Source organism: Leuresthes tenuis, unplaced genomic scaffold (genome assembly GCF_036924035.1).
Source record: "Leuresthes tenuis unplaced genomic scaffold, fLeuTen1.0.hap1 SCAF_4, whole genome shotgun sequence".
NCBI lineage: Eukaryota > Metazoa > Chordata > Actinopteri > Atheriniformes > Atherinopsidae > Leuresthes > Leuresthes tenuis.
Genome location: NW_027325358.1, coordinates 5,582,033 through 5,596,767, shown reverse-complemented (window position 1 = coordinate 5,596,767; position 14,735 = coordinate 5,582,033). Strand labels below are relative to the sequence as shown.

Genomic DNA, 14,735 nt, shown 5'->3' with positions numbered 1-14,735 from the left:
TCAATATCATGTGGCTTGAAGCCAAGTGACTGGCTGCAATGGTTAGATTCTGTCTTTGGTCTCTATCACTCTGGACTAATCCAACTGTGCAAAGAGAGAAAGAGAGATATGAGGGAAGAGAGAGCATAAAACTGGCTTTTCTCCAATTCCAAATGGCACACTGGATGGGGATATCTATTAGAGAGTGAGAGTACAGCAAACACAGCCACTCCATACACAGATGCAAAGCACACTACAACACATACTGGTTGTACACAAGCACATATTCAAAGGCAGTCTCTTACATGCACATGTACTTCCACGATGATGAGAGCAAATGCTCATTCACTCTGAAAAAAAAACATCTCACAAGTCCTGGCTGAATAAAATCAAAAAGGGCAAAAACTGCAGATGCATAAACCAATATGCAATTAGAGTGACAAAATTACTCTGCCTTAGCACTCTCCTCCTCTTTCTGCAGCTACTCTGCCGGTTTTGGTGATCGGGAGGCAATATCTTGGAGTCTGAGTGCCGATGTTAAAGTCCGTTGCCTTTTGTTGTTAGATAGGTACCACAGTGCCATCTGCTGGACAAATCTCAACAACTAGGTTCTTTAAACAGCCACAATACTTTACTAATTCATTCAGTACTACATAGTGCATTCATAGTAATCATTTTATGAATGTTACAATGTGATTGCTACTGTTAATACTGTAATTTCCACACAAATCTATCTCATATAACGTATTAGATTTTTACCCGTAGTCTGTTATTGGTGTAAATGTACTTTACCCAGTGTGGGGAGGGTGGTAAGGTAACACTGTCACTTCCCAGCAAGGACATAATTGGTTTAAATTTCATCTGTGGTATTTCTGTGCAGAAAGTCTATGCGTAGTTTTTAGGTTGAAGGGCTCCTTAGTGGCCTTTTGAGGGATTATGATCAGTCCAGAGTGTACTTTGCATCACTGGGTATACCGAGGTTTACCAGGAATAGGAGGAAGTAGGAATGAAAGAAAATGGATTGACAATATGGAGGGTGAAACTTTAAGTTTCCCATGCTGTGGGGAAAAAATGTTAAAATGGTTCAGTTGCACTATTTTAACAAGCTCACCCTGACATGAGGCATCACAAACCAACACTGTCTGCTGAAATGAGCCTAATTGCAGACAACAACTGGTTTCTAAACAAACAAGTAAATAAATCATCCTTCTATTTGCTATACCTGCTTAATCCAAATCAGGGTTGCGGGGGCCTGGATATGCCAGCATCCATTGGGCATATGAGTACACCCTGGATAGGTCACCAGTCCATCACAGGGCCACACAGAGACAAACTAGATTACATTTTTATGTAAGGGTCATTTTAGAGTCACAAATTAACTTTACACGTATGTTTTTGGACGGTGGGAGGAAGCCAGAGTATTCGGAGAGGACCCACGCATGCACAAGAAAGGCCACAACGTTCTTGCTGTGAGGTGAAGGTGCTAACCACCACACCACTGTGTAACCATAAAAGAAATCAAATAATTAAAAGTATTTAACTTTTGTAAATACTGTGAGATGTGCTGCTCTGTGGGGGCCTTGACTTCAGTTAAAACTGTTCTCAAAGAATTTAAAGTAAGGAAGAATATTTTCTTTGGGATGAAGATATTCTTCTCTGTGCTTTTTTCATTAGTTATTTGATAAAAGGCTATTTATCAGCTAGTCTGAACAAACAAGAACGAGAATTTTCTAGCCCTGAGACTGGTCCCTCCAGTAAGTCGTTCTTACCTTCACATGGCTTATGAATACGTCTTCAAAACATATTTACAATAAAGTCCTTGAACACTAAGTTTACTCTGTTTATGTTACATGCTTGCCAATATCCTGTTTCCCTGACATTGGTCCAGCAAGCTTGCACGAAGGATCGCTCTTTTTTTTTTACTTCAGATAAGAGCTGATTTCAGGTCAGCAGACCCAATATGCATGCATAACACAAGTCTTCACCTCCTTAATTTCCTCTCAATCAGAAAGTACATTTTGCCAGGGAGGAGAGATGATGCAAGAATCTGATATGGTGTGTCAAAAACATGATAAAAGCTAGACTTGAAAGTTGTGACTTAATACGTTTGTCATGGCGATGTGAAGAAAACAATTAGCAAAAATAGGCTTTGTGATTATGGCAAAGTCAGAGAGTGACAAGATGAGATGGCGAACAGAGGAGCATTACAAATTCTAATGTCTGTGGGGACTTGGGGATGTGATGTGAGCTGAGAATGCTGCCGGGATTTGGATGTGTGTGCATGGCTGCTTCTTTTGAAGGGGAATATTTATGGGTGCGTGTGTGTGCGTGTGTGTGCATGTGAGTCTCAAACAGACAGATGAACAGACAGAAATAGCCAGAAGATGATAGCGAGAGATATGAGGGTGTGCAAGAGGGGAAAGAAGATGGAAGAGAGTAGGTTTTCAAATGTGAATGAAAGGCAAGTGAGACTGACAAACAATTTAACGGTGGATTTACCGAGACAATAACAAGCAGGAGTTCATATTTCAACATCCTATCAACGCCATGTTGTGTTTGTGTAAAATTAATTATGTGTGTGGAAATAAACGAACGCCACTCGTTCTTTCACTCTGCATTTATTTTTTCTTTCTATTACACACACCATTACCTTATGCCAAAAAAGTGTCTTGTTGCCAAAGATCATCCATCATATATTGCCAATCTAATTTTGAAATGACACATGCAGACACACTAGATGGAATCTCAGTGATTCTACTTCATGAAATTAATTTTTAGAATTTTAGACTGGAAATGTCCTCATGTTACCCTGGTTCATATAAGCCTACTAAAGATGACAAACTCAGGGAAACCTGATGCCACTAACATATTTGTAGGCAAATTAAAAGGCAAAATTGAGTATCTTAGTGTAGTGAAAAGGCGTGAGCAATGAGCACTTAAAATATAGCAGGATTCTTTGTGAGTGCTAATAAGGTTTTGAAGCCTAGCAACTAAGGTATATTTTGCAACGCTGAGACAGTGCAAAATTATGGTTGCTTGTTGCTGCAGCTTTAGTTTTGCTTGTACACACTTAAAAGTCAGAGATCCTGCATCTAACTTGAAGCGTGATTCACAAAAATAAAAAAAATCCTGTAAGGCATTAAGACTCATCTAATGACTAATAGTACATAGCACCTGTCAGCCCAGTCTTGGCTCTCTCGTGCTTTGCTACACTTAAAAAGATAATCTAATATTTTTTTGGCTTTTCCCCTTCCTTCAGTGTGTTGCAGCTAGTTTGTGTATTTCTAAAGCTTGAGGAAAACCCAAAGCACCAACCAAATGAAGTTATTCTGTTCTTCAGAATGCACTGCTCCTGAACTTCCTGAATAGTCTTGTTTACAGGCAAAGCTTTTCGTCCCTCACTTGTTTGCATCACCGTGTAATGCATTTGCACGGATCCTGCCAAGTTGATGTTTTGGCACACTCAGGCAAAAAGGGGACAATTGCCTTGCAGACTAATGTTTCTGGCCAATAACAGTGGCAAAACGGGCCCACCTCACACGTGTTTATACATATCAAGTGGATATCGCAGAACTCGCCACTCTAATCAACGATGCTGTCATCATTCAGCTGATTCCTCTACACCGGCTTGTTGTGTATAAAGACAGAGATATGGGGCTAATCTGCTCTGTTTGACGTGTGGAGTACAAGGCAGAATAGTGGCAGGTTAACAAGGACAACTCTTTTCAAAACAACTAATAATGTGAAAGAGGCTACAGTCTCTCACAGAAGGGAGGTCTTAAAGAGACAGTTGGCCAAAATGGAGCTTTTCAAACAGAATTGAAATGAAAGACATGTTTCAACAATGTTTTTTTTTTTTACAGTAAAGTATTCAAAACTGCGGACTGCTGAAAAATTGTGAATTTGAACCATTGCATTCTATGAGCTCTTTGAATATATAGCTAAAAAAAGCTAAGCTAATTTAGCACCTAGCATGCTTTAGTTTCCCTTAGTCATTCACTCACCCACAGCCAATGCTAGTTGCTCATTGAGGCTTGCACTCTCTAATGATGAAGACAAATGAGCTCATTATCAAGTGTTTTCATGCATGTTCTGTGTGTGGGAGTGTGTGTGAGAGAGTCCATGTACCTTTTTTTCTTGCTGCAAATGCAAAAGTGCAGACGTAGCTCACAATTGTGTCTACATATGTGGTAGCCAATGTTTGCATATCTATATCTGTTTATGTGTGTCTGTATACATATATTACCCATGTCATAAAGAAAAGGATCTGTACATAGAGTCACATTGTGGGGACCCATCTCCATTTTGAGAACAGCTGTTTGAAACCTATAATAACTAGATTGTTCATTGCTCAAAAAGTCTGTCATAGCAAGGCTAAAACATTTGAGATGGCAATGTTTTCCTTTGTTTCTTGTCTTACTGGGGTTATATAAAATAGTGTGGCTCATACAAAATATGTATGTGATAATTTGTTAACTTATAACGTATTAACAAATACAAGTCAGGAAGAGGTGAGGATGGCAGATTGGTTGAAAGTCAGCCTGAAGGTGGATGACAGAACAGAAGAGACTTTTAAAAAACAGTGATATGACTGGTTAAAATAAATAAATAAATAGCAAGCAAAAAGACAATTTGACAAGAATCATGACAAAAACATTGTAATACCACCAGCCATCCTTGTTATCCCCTTACATAATGTTAAATGGGAAATGGACTGTACATATATAGCACTTTTTTTGTCTAGGTGAACACAGATCTTCTTTTTCAGTATGCTATGAGTGGCACAAATTTGAAACAGTTTCACATAATACAAAAAGGAGGTAATAGGAGGTATAATCATTTTGGAGCTTGAAAATTGTTGTAATTTTTTAACTTTTGACTCTTTTTTTGTGAACTATTGCCGTTTATGCCATGGGCCAATATAGCTTTTTACTCATTCTGGAGTGAGCTTACTTTGAAACAAAACAAGTTTACATCCTATAAAACATTAAACTTGTTGGTGTTAAATCCCCGTTTATGCTAGAGGTAGAGGGAAGTGACATGAATGATGTCCAGATGGTAGCAAAGGGATCAAAAAGACCAGAGGAACTAAGGCTGGAAGGTACAACTCAAATCAATAAATAATCAAAACATAAAAAGAAATCTTCCCTAATATTCTAAAAACTTAACTACTTCAGAAAAAAACGCCTCCCTAAAGTACACTGGCTAAACAAACAGAAAATACACAAAAAGAAGCAGTTCTAAATCTAAACTATAAGGAACAAAAGTATCATATGAAAATGAATTAATCTTTATCCCAGCTGCTGAAATAGTTCCAAGTTCTTTTATAAAAGAACAGCATCACTTAAGATTAAACACGAGCCAAAACAATATAGCAACATTTTCAAAGTTGAACCAAAGCAGAGGTCAAACTGCACACCAAGCTACAGTTGTTACGAAAGGAGCCTCTTCAAGATCTTTTTATACTAAAAGGAGGTGTTCCATCAGACGTCAGGACTGGAGCAGAGTCTGGAGGCCAGTCCAATGGGCTCTTGCATTAGGCTGGCAGACAGGTCAAGGGAGCCAATCCTTATTGAGTGATGACACACTTGTCTTTGCATGACGGAGGGAGGTTACCAGAGGCCTTGGGCCGTAACAGTTGGGTTAAACAAATTGTAAAGTCAAGAAAAGATTTAATAGTTTTGGTTAATGATGGGACGGAAGTGATTACAATTTCATGAAGCTTCCACTGAGGTTACAGAAAAGATAACTGTGTGTGCGTGAGACCGAGTTGGTAGACTGAGTTGCAGACTAACAGATGTTATTGTGTTTTAGGTCACATAGACCTTAATGGATGTCTGTCTGCTTTGTGTTTGTGTACATACAAATTCTAACCTTTACTATTAAAGCTCTTTCTCATGAGGCTAATTGCTACATTTAGCTGAAGTTGCTGTATTTTGCCTCTTTTAAAAGCAACTCGTTGTGGTATTTTTTCCCATGTGCATGCTTAACACATATGTTCTTGCTCATGAGTGTATTAAACAAAGATAAGCCTTCATAATCATGCACAGAGTGTGTAAGGAGAGCAGGGAGGCTCACGTCTTGCTTTCCCTTAATTGCATTATGTGTCCATATGGCTGTGTTTCACAATATCATGCTTTCATGGTCTCATCAAGTGCACCTAATATCAGATGCTGTTAATTAGCTAAGTACAGTTTATTTGGTATAGATGAGAGACACAATGCAAAGGAGGTCTCCTACTATGAAATGAAATTCAAACTTCTACGCCATTTCAAAAAGAGCTTTGGGATAAATTTACAGGAAATGTGTTCATTAGCAGAGTCATATGAAGTGTGATATAATGAGACCTAAGGAAGGTCTGCCAAGAGACCACATGGTAGATTTTTGGCTGTGCATGTTGAGGGAGCTGCAGTTCTGATGCTGAGCATTAGGGGGTGCTAGGAGACAGAGGGGCAAATGGAAACACTGAGGAGAAACCATAGAACAGATTAAATAAGACGTGCAAGTTGAATAAAACAATTCACATGATCATTGAAAGAAAGGTCAACTGTCAACATAACAGTAATTTTCAAACTTGACCCTGTTATGAAACTCTCCATTTTATTTTTCACCCACTGGTCACAGTGTCACCATACGAAATCTACTTCCAACATGGAACCACATTGGGATGTGATTATTTTTATATGCACACACACGCACATTCAATAACAAACTTAAATACAGTTGTTTTACAATATAAAAGGAAAAGGGACACATTAAGAGATATTAAGACATGCAGTGACAAATATAAAAAATAGACATTTGATTTATTTTTCTGTACAAACATACATTGACACATATAAATATATAGAAGTAAAAAAGAGTGTATTTTTAAAATACAAAGGTAAAATTGTACAGTTACATTCCATAATAACAAAACAGGACACATGGCACAATATTCAAGTGAGTTTGCCTTTTTCCACAGACACTGTATCATATTGTATACTGTAAAATCTCAAATTAGATCAAACAACAGTTGGTTTCTCCAAGTTTTTTCACACAGCTGTAAACATTACAAAACAAAACAGGATACATTTTTTGTTGACGGAAATCTGTTTTGAATCAACCATTCAAGCAACTTTCAGAGAGTCTGTAATAACAATTGAGCAATCTGTTGTTAGGGCTTTGATGCCTTTAAATCACCTCACAGATTCAGTGCCATGTTTTACTTTTCTCAGTCAGTCTCAGTACTGAAAGGCAATTTTTGAAAATGAACAAGACGAGCATTATAATGTTGGCACAAAGAACAAGAATGTACCATAAAGTGGTGAAATGTTCCCCCATCATTTAGTGAGACCGTGCTACGTCTTCTCTTAGTTTCACTTTAGTTTTGTCGGACATCCTGCAGCAGTTTGTTGATCTCATGAGCCAGCTCACTAGCGTCCATGCCGGCCTCATGGCGGCTCTCGCTGCGCTTGCCACTCTGGTGACCCTGATGAAAGACTCCATCAAAGTCATCTTCCTCATAATTTTCTGGAATTTCTTCCATGGCTGGCAGCCATTTTAGGTGTGGTGGCTGTCCACTGGTGGAGGTGGGAATAGAAGTCGAAGATGAGCACGAAGAAGAGGAGGAAACATGGCTGGTCCCCACAGATCCACTACCTGGGTTTAGATAGTGGGTATTGGCAGCCCAAGTAGCTACACCTGGGGGATAAACAGGACCTTTACCACCTGGCAACAACCCCCTGCGGTTGTCCTGAGGAACAGCGTTGTTACTATGGTTACCAGCAGTGTTGCCACCACGTCCGCTTCCTCTCTCAGCGGTTGATGAGGAAGAGGGTGGGCTTGTTTCCGTGCACTCAGCGTAGGAGTCCATATTAGGGGGTAGGAGTCGCTGGAACACAGAGTTCATCTCTGTGAGGAGGGAGCCCGTCCCTCCTCCAGCTGCACACACATCACCTCCTCCTCCTCCCCCAGTCCCCAGTTCTTCATTTCCAGACTCTTTGCCAAAAGTGGAGAAGCTCTTACGCTGGTCTGAGTCAACAGAGGACTGGTCATCGTCGACTTGGGGTTGCTGAGAGGACTCTTCTCCAGGGATGTACATGTTGTTGCGGTAGTCAGCAGAGGAAGCGGGTGAGGACAGGGGAGGCATCCAGCACTGGTCAGAGTGTCCCAAGACACGACATTCATCTGTGCACAGTCTCATGGCTAAAACAAACAAACAAATATGGGAAAAAAACATCCAGAGTCAAGCTAGAGTTCAGCTGCAGAACAGGAACATTTATTGAGATTTGACATTTTGTTACAAGACTGCAAAACAACTCGGGTAAAACACAACAAAGTGTTTTAACCCTCTTGGGTCTGAGTCGTAACAATGTCATGCGATCAGGTCACACCAGCGTGATCATAGACCTCAGACGGTTAAAGTGAAATTTTCTGAAGAAGGTGGTACAGAAAATATTAAAACTCATGAAGAAAAAAATCATCAGCACTAAAGCTAATGGTGAAGGAGGGTGAGGAAGTGTCATATTTAAAGAGCTACTTCAGCAGCAGCAAAATAGACCAAGGATACACTTGAGTATGACCAGTTGTGCCTGTGCTCTGTTAGACTGATACCTGTTTAGTAGTTTAAGTTGCACTGCTTCAGTCTTTGCTTACCACAGCCCAAAATTGAAACTGTTCTCCTCCTAATCTCAGACTGGTGCTATTTACAGCTTAGTATGCAGATCCATGTAGTGACAGGTATTAAAAGAAAATGACTGGAGCTGAATTCACTCTCTGATTTCTACAAATTGGCATTACATTCAGATGCTCATGTATTATTTAAATGCTCTGCCAAGTATGTTCACTTCTCCAAACTACAAGGCTTAGACAGGGATTTGCCTGTTTAGTTCTTTTGTCATATGCAGCATGATTAGCCACATTTACCAATCTAAATAGAAAAATCTAAACAAATTAAATCTTTTGAAGAGAAACAGTGGTAATCCTCCCTTTCAGCCCATTATCTCCTTCCCCTCCTCCCTTTTTTCTCAAATACCGTAAGCATACAAGATAGCAGAAGGGAAAGGGAGGGAAGAGAGATGCAACATCTCCAAGTCTTTCTCAAAGGGAGAAACAATGAGATAAAGAAAGACTTGTCAATGTCCACCACCCCTCTCAATAAAGATTGAGAATACGTTAACAAGTACAGAAGACAGAAATGCCAAGGAGCTCTCAGGCATGTAGGAGAAAGCAAGAGAGGGACAGAGTCAGTGAGAGAGGGAGAGAATAACATCATTCTAAAAGCAATTACTATGAATTCTCCTCAGTTCAGACATGAAAGCACACCACTGTCACTCACCAGGGGGGAAAAAAGAGAAAGAAAAAAATAGAGGGAGGGAAAAAAAAAGCACCCTGAGAGGCATACCGATGAGTGACAGGCGACTCATCTCCGCTCCAGGGAGGATTTTACAGACAAGACTCTATCTTAGGGGCAGATAACACATACATAGACACAACCACACATGCACAGAAACGCGTAAAGCTAAACACACTGTAACTTCTGAGTGTGATAACGAGCATGGAAATAGGGTTGTGTGAAACAATGGGACTGAGTACAATAAAGTTATATGCTGGCAATGGGGTGAATTTAGAGGTGATAAAGGCAGGTGCAAACAGACAAATAATATGCTTAGACCTGACACCGTCCATGGTCCTAAAATTGGACAGGCAGACTCTACTTTTGAGGACTCGGTATGGTCCGGTAGAAGTCTGCTCGGGTGAATTACACTCAAACTGAAGACAAAAATGTCTTCTACATTTCAAAGATCATTAATTGTATATTTACAAGAACTAATCCTAAAACAAACAAAAAAATAAATATTTTTTTTCTAATTCAAATTGGTGATTAAGGTGTGATTACCCTCTAAAAGTTGAGGTAATGCTACAGAAAGTATTGGGTTCTGAGGCAACAAGAGTCAAGTTGTACTGAAAAAGGTGTTAACTGAAAAAAAAAGAAAAGTCTTGTTTTTCTAAATGTGCAGCCACTCAGGCTGAGATGGAAAATCTCACCTGGGTGAAGTCGATGGTGCATTTCGAGGTGCATCAGGTCAGAAAAGCCTTCCCCCAGCAGCAGCCTGTCCACAGGGGATTCCCGCCCCATTTCACAGTCGCTGTCCCCCGCCTCACTGTCCCCACGACCACTGTCCTTCAAGCTGAACTTGTCCATGTCCTGTAATGCATACCTGCAGGGAGGCATTTGAAGAATAAAAAATCTTTGAAAATAGTTTATTAACATAGCAGTGTTATTTTAAAATCAACTATGCAAATTTATATACTACATATGAAAGGCTGAATGAATCAGTTTGCTTGCTGAGAAGACTAAATCCATCATATCAAACTTGTGGCTGCTTCTGTAATCTTTCAAATAGCTAGACAAGACTTGGCCCATAAATTCTACATGCAAGTAGATCCCATCAATAAATCTAGCACAGCAGCCACTAGGGGCATCAATAAATCCATCACTTAGAGATTATAAGGGGATATTATGATGAAAATTCTGATGGATGCAGACTTTACAACCTGAGCCCATTTCCTATGAGAAAAACTATGAAATTTGTTGTGAAATTCAGACAAATGAGTTGCATATTTTTGAACTGAATGACATTATGATAGCAACGGTAATATGAAAAAAGAATCAACAAAATAAAAACAAAAAACATTTTCATACACCATCAAACAACAGATCAATTGACGGGTAAAACTTCACAACATTGGAACATGAAATACACAATGAGAAACAAGTGGTTTGAAAAGTAAACAAAAGATAATCTTGGGGAAGCAGAGAGGAGCTGAGGGATGGGGTAAATTACCTGTAGCTGCGGGAGTATTTGTTGCCACGGAAACTGGGTCTGGGCTGGTACTGGCCCTGATGGAGCATGGACAGAAGCTGTGAGACTTGCTACATCCAAAAGTGACAAAACAAAGAAAATAAAGAAAAAAAAGAAACAGAAAAAAAAGGGGATGAATAACAGATGGGACATTGAAGGGGGGGGGAGACAACACAAAAGACAAAATAACGGATGAGTAAACACAAAATGGATGATGGAGAGGCTGCTAAAAATGAGTGAGACAAAATGGATGACATTTAAACAAAAAACGGGGAGTAGGGTGGGGTAAGTCTAGATGAATATGGAAACATATGACTGTGGGATGAGTCATAGTGAGGATGCAGGTAATGGTGACAGGGTGTAAACAAGGTAAAGACAAAGACATCTATAATCATCAACAGTTTTAATGAGAGTCAGTCTGAACTACAGGGTAGTGTTGATTAAGTACTGTCACACATTGAGATGAGTTAATTTGCTCAAACAGAGACAGCTGTGTGGGGAGGAGAATGCTGGCGTGTTCATGTGCGTGTAAGTGGGTGAGTAGAGAGAGATTGAGACAGAAAATTTAGGCCTGTGGGACCATATCTGATATTTATGATAGTAATATGCTCCTTGTACTGTGTGTGTGTGTGTGTTTGTGTGCTCACCTCCACCGGTGGAGTTGCATGTGCCAGTTCCAGGGCAAAGCTCTCTGGGATGTGATTGGACGAGATGGTCACTAGGCTGTTCAGGGATTGGCGGCTGTGATGGTTCTGTCGGCTGCCCATCTGGGCTCGGTCCATTGGAGGTGTGGCTGAGGGTGAGCGATGGTGGGCTCTGATGGGGAGGGTTCCATTCACGGTGGGAACCAGGGTGATGTCGCTTTTGTGGATTTGGCGTGAGGGCCTCTTTGGGTGGTGCTCGTGGGTGGACTCTGCTACCCGGCAGTTGTAGGAGTGCCTGGTGTCCTTCTTCTCCCGCTTACAGTGAATTGCAAACACTACCATGATGATCAGGAGTACAGCGCATATGGCGCACAGGGAGATGATGATAATCAGGGGTGCATCGAGGGGAGATTCTCTTTGGTCCATTAACTGCACATGATTCTCCCTGTTTTCATCTAGGATAATTTTCAGAACTGCCTTGGCACTGAGGCTTTCGCTTCCTTGATCTCTAACCAACACTGTAAGGTCGGCATGGTCATGGGGGAAGTTCTCCAAACTAGCATTGGCATGAATCTCACATGTCCTGGGGTCGATAAGGAAAAATCCCTCCTCGTTGCCACTTACGATAGAACAGATGAGCTCAGCGTTGACCCCTGTGTCACGATCAGTTGCCCTAACAACAGTAACTAATTGTCCAGCCTCTGTGGACTTTGATGTGAGGACATCTGCAGTAAAATTCCAAAGCTGGGGAACCACGATGACAGGAGGGTTGTCATTTTCATCCAGAATGTTCAGGATAACTGTTGTATTGCTAAGAAGTGATGGTTTTCCTGCGTCTCTGGCTTGCACGACAAAAGATATACAACTCACATCCTCACGATCAAACGTGCGCAGTGCATAGATGGCGCCATTGGAAGGGTCAATGGTGACGTAAGTTGAGATGGAGCTTCCATGAACTGAGTTTTCCAAGATGGAGTAGCTCACCTGTCCATTGGAGTCCAGGTCAGGATCAGTGGCCATAATGGACGTCAGGTATGCTCCGGGGGCATTGTTCTCTGATTTAACAATCTCATATTGTCCCTTTTCAAAACGTGGTGGGTTGTCGTTTTCATCAGTAACATGCACAGTGAAATGTTTAATGGTAGAGAGACTGGGGGTTCCCCGGTCCTCTGCCACCACAGTCAGGCTGAACTCTGACCTCTTTTCTCTGTCCAGAGACACATTGGTCAAAATCATGTAGTTGTTCTCATATGTTTTCTGGAGTTTGAAATAACCCTGACCGTGAAGCTTACACTCTACTTCTCCATTCAACCCTGAGTCCAAGTCCTCGACCCTCACCAAAGCTACAAACGTGTCCAAAGGAGAAGCCTCCGATATATAAGCTGCGTCCCCGTTCCCCTGAGATGACATGAGATTGATGCTGATGTCTGGTTTGTTGTCGTTCACATCTAACACTTTGACCAGGATCTTGCAGTGAGCAGGCATGGAGTTTGGACCCATGTCCTGCGCTTGCACATCAATATCATACGAGTTTAGTGTCTCATAGTCTACTCGCCTGATGAGGGTCAGGTGACCGCTGTCTGGATTAATTTTGAAAGTCTCTATAATTTTGGGAGACACGTGACTGCTAAATGAGTAAACTATTTTGGCATTTGTACCATCGTCCGCGTCCGTTGCGTTTAAGTCAATGAGCAGAGTGCCAACAGGTGAACTTTCAGGCAGGTTGATGACATATGAGGACTTCTCAAATACTGGGCTGTTATCGTTTGAGTCAGCAACACTTATTTTGAGGAGGGTTGAGCCCGTTCTCGGGGGAACGCCCCTGTCAGAGGCTGTGTATTGAAGTTCGTAACCGGAGCGCACCTCCCGATCCAACTCCCTGAGCACCACCAGCTCCGCGTATTTAACCCCATCACTCCTGGACTGAACGTCAATCTTGAAAAAGTTATTGGGCTCTAAGGCATATGTGTACAGTGAGTTTTCACCGACGTCAGGATCTGTGGCGCTGTCCAGGGGGATGTGAGCTCCAACCGCAGCACTCTCGGAGATCTCTATAGGGATGATGGCACGCGCGAACTGGGGTGCGTTATCATTAATATCCAGCACTTCCACATTGACATGAAAAAGCTGGAGATGCTCGGTGGGAAGCGTCAGTACGTCGAATTGAATGGAACAGTTAAGATTCTTTTCGCAGAGTTTTTCGCGATCAATTTTGGTCCTGATGCTGATTTCTCCGTCCTGCTCGCGCACTGTTAGGAAAGACGAGCTCCCTCTTTGCATAGCCCTGAAGCGAAGGGACACTGAGCTTGGAAGTTTTGCCAAAACATCCGCGACATCTTCTTTCAGACGGGCAATAACTGTACCAACCTTTTGCTCTTCATAAATCTGATATTTCAGTGTCTTACCAGTGGTATGTTGCGTCGCCAGTGCCAAAACGGCAATAACTCTCCACATTGTCAGAAAGAACCCTGTCATTTTTCCTGTTTGCATTCTTGTGGAAAAAGAGTCCTCCTGAAATGGCAGTCCCCCGAAATTCAGTGGAGAACAGTTCCAGTTTTAATTTACGAAGTGCTCGGTTTGCTCATACAGCAGCTGCATTGCTTTCTCCTCGCAGTCAAAATAAAAACATGCGATTGTTAAACGCAAGCTCGTTTAAGTTGAACTAATTTCCACAAAATCATCCGAATTTGTTTCTATCTGTCCTCCCTTGTCATGTAGATATGTTGTGCACATCCAGTGTGCGGGAGAACCAGCTGAATGCCACTGAAATATGTGCGTCTTTATCCCTCTCCTCCCTGCGTCTGGTCTGTGCGCTTTGCGCTCCCCTCCGCTGCCTCTCTCCGTTTGAGGTGCCACTGCGCACACTTGCTCAAAATAACCCGCCTTAAACCCAATACTTGTACATCAGCCCACGGCCCCCACTTCGCATCCCTGGGAAGACAAACGCTTCTTAAATCAAAAGCTGGCTGGTGTCCACTTGAAGTCCAAAGGAGAAGAGAAGGAGGCGCAAAAGGGGAGGAAAAAGATAAAGTGTGTGTTACGGGGGGGGGGGGGGGGGGGGGGGGGGGTAAAAAAGAAATCCCCGCCTTGTGGGGTTCTCTCTCTTCTCAGAATAACGACTATACATCTACAATGGCCAGGGGATAAAATAAACTCACGAAGAAAGCATTCATTCAAGCCTTCCCTTTCTGTTTTACGGTTTTAAGGTTTACGATTTCCTTGCTCCGGGTCTTCTGTTCTCTCCGGACGCACAGAGACACAAAGA

The 14,735-nt window shown here is 41.7% G+C and overlaps 1 protein-coding gene across 2 annotated transcripts; it reads right to left on the bottom strand.

Annotated features, from left to right (window-relative positions):
• Positions 1-6,558: 6,558 nt before the first annotated feature.
• pcdh18a (protocadherin 18a) lies at positions 6,559-14,438 on the bottom strand. Of its 2 annotated transcripts, none has more exons than XM_072384239.1 (4): positions 11,474-14,438; positions 10,809-10,897; positions 10,009-10,181; positions 6,559-8,166 (listed from the first exon to the last, which is right to left on the bottom strand). In XM_072384239.1, exons 1-4 carry the CDS (start codon positions 13,958-13,960, stop codon positions 7,343-7,345), a joined length of 3,573 nt encoding a protein of 1,190 aa, XP_072240340.1. In that variant the 5' UTR covers positions 13,961-14,438; the 3' UTR covers positions 6,559-7,342. The 2 variants fall into 2 exon arrangements, with proteins under 2 accessions (XP_072240340.1, XP_072240341.1); XM_072384240.1 differs by having other exon boundaries at positions 10,809-10,864.
• Positions 14,439-14,735: the final 297 nt, after the last annotated feature.

Bases quoted from the DNA above. Each gene is read 5' to 3' on its own strand.
- pcdh18a (XM_072384239.1), bottom strand. From the start codon at position 13,960: ATGCAAACAGGAAAAATGACAGGGTTCTTTCTGACAATGTGGAGAGTT. The intron at 10,898-11,473 runs GTGAGCACACAA...TTTTGGATGTAG, and splicing joins ATGCAACTCCACCGGTGGAG to CAAGTCTCACAGCTTCTGTC. The intron at 8,167-10,008 runs GTGAGATTTTCC...TGTTTGTTTTAG, and splicing joins GCACCATCGACTTCACCCAG to CCATGAGACTGTGCACAGAT.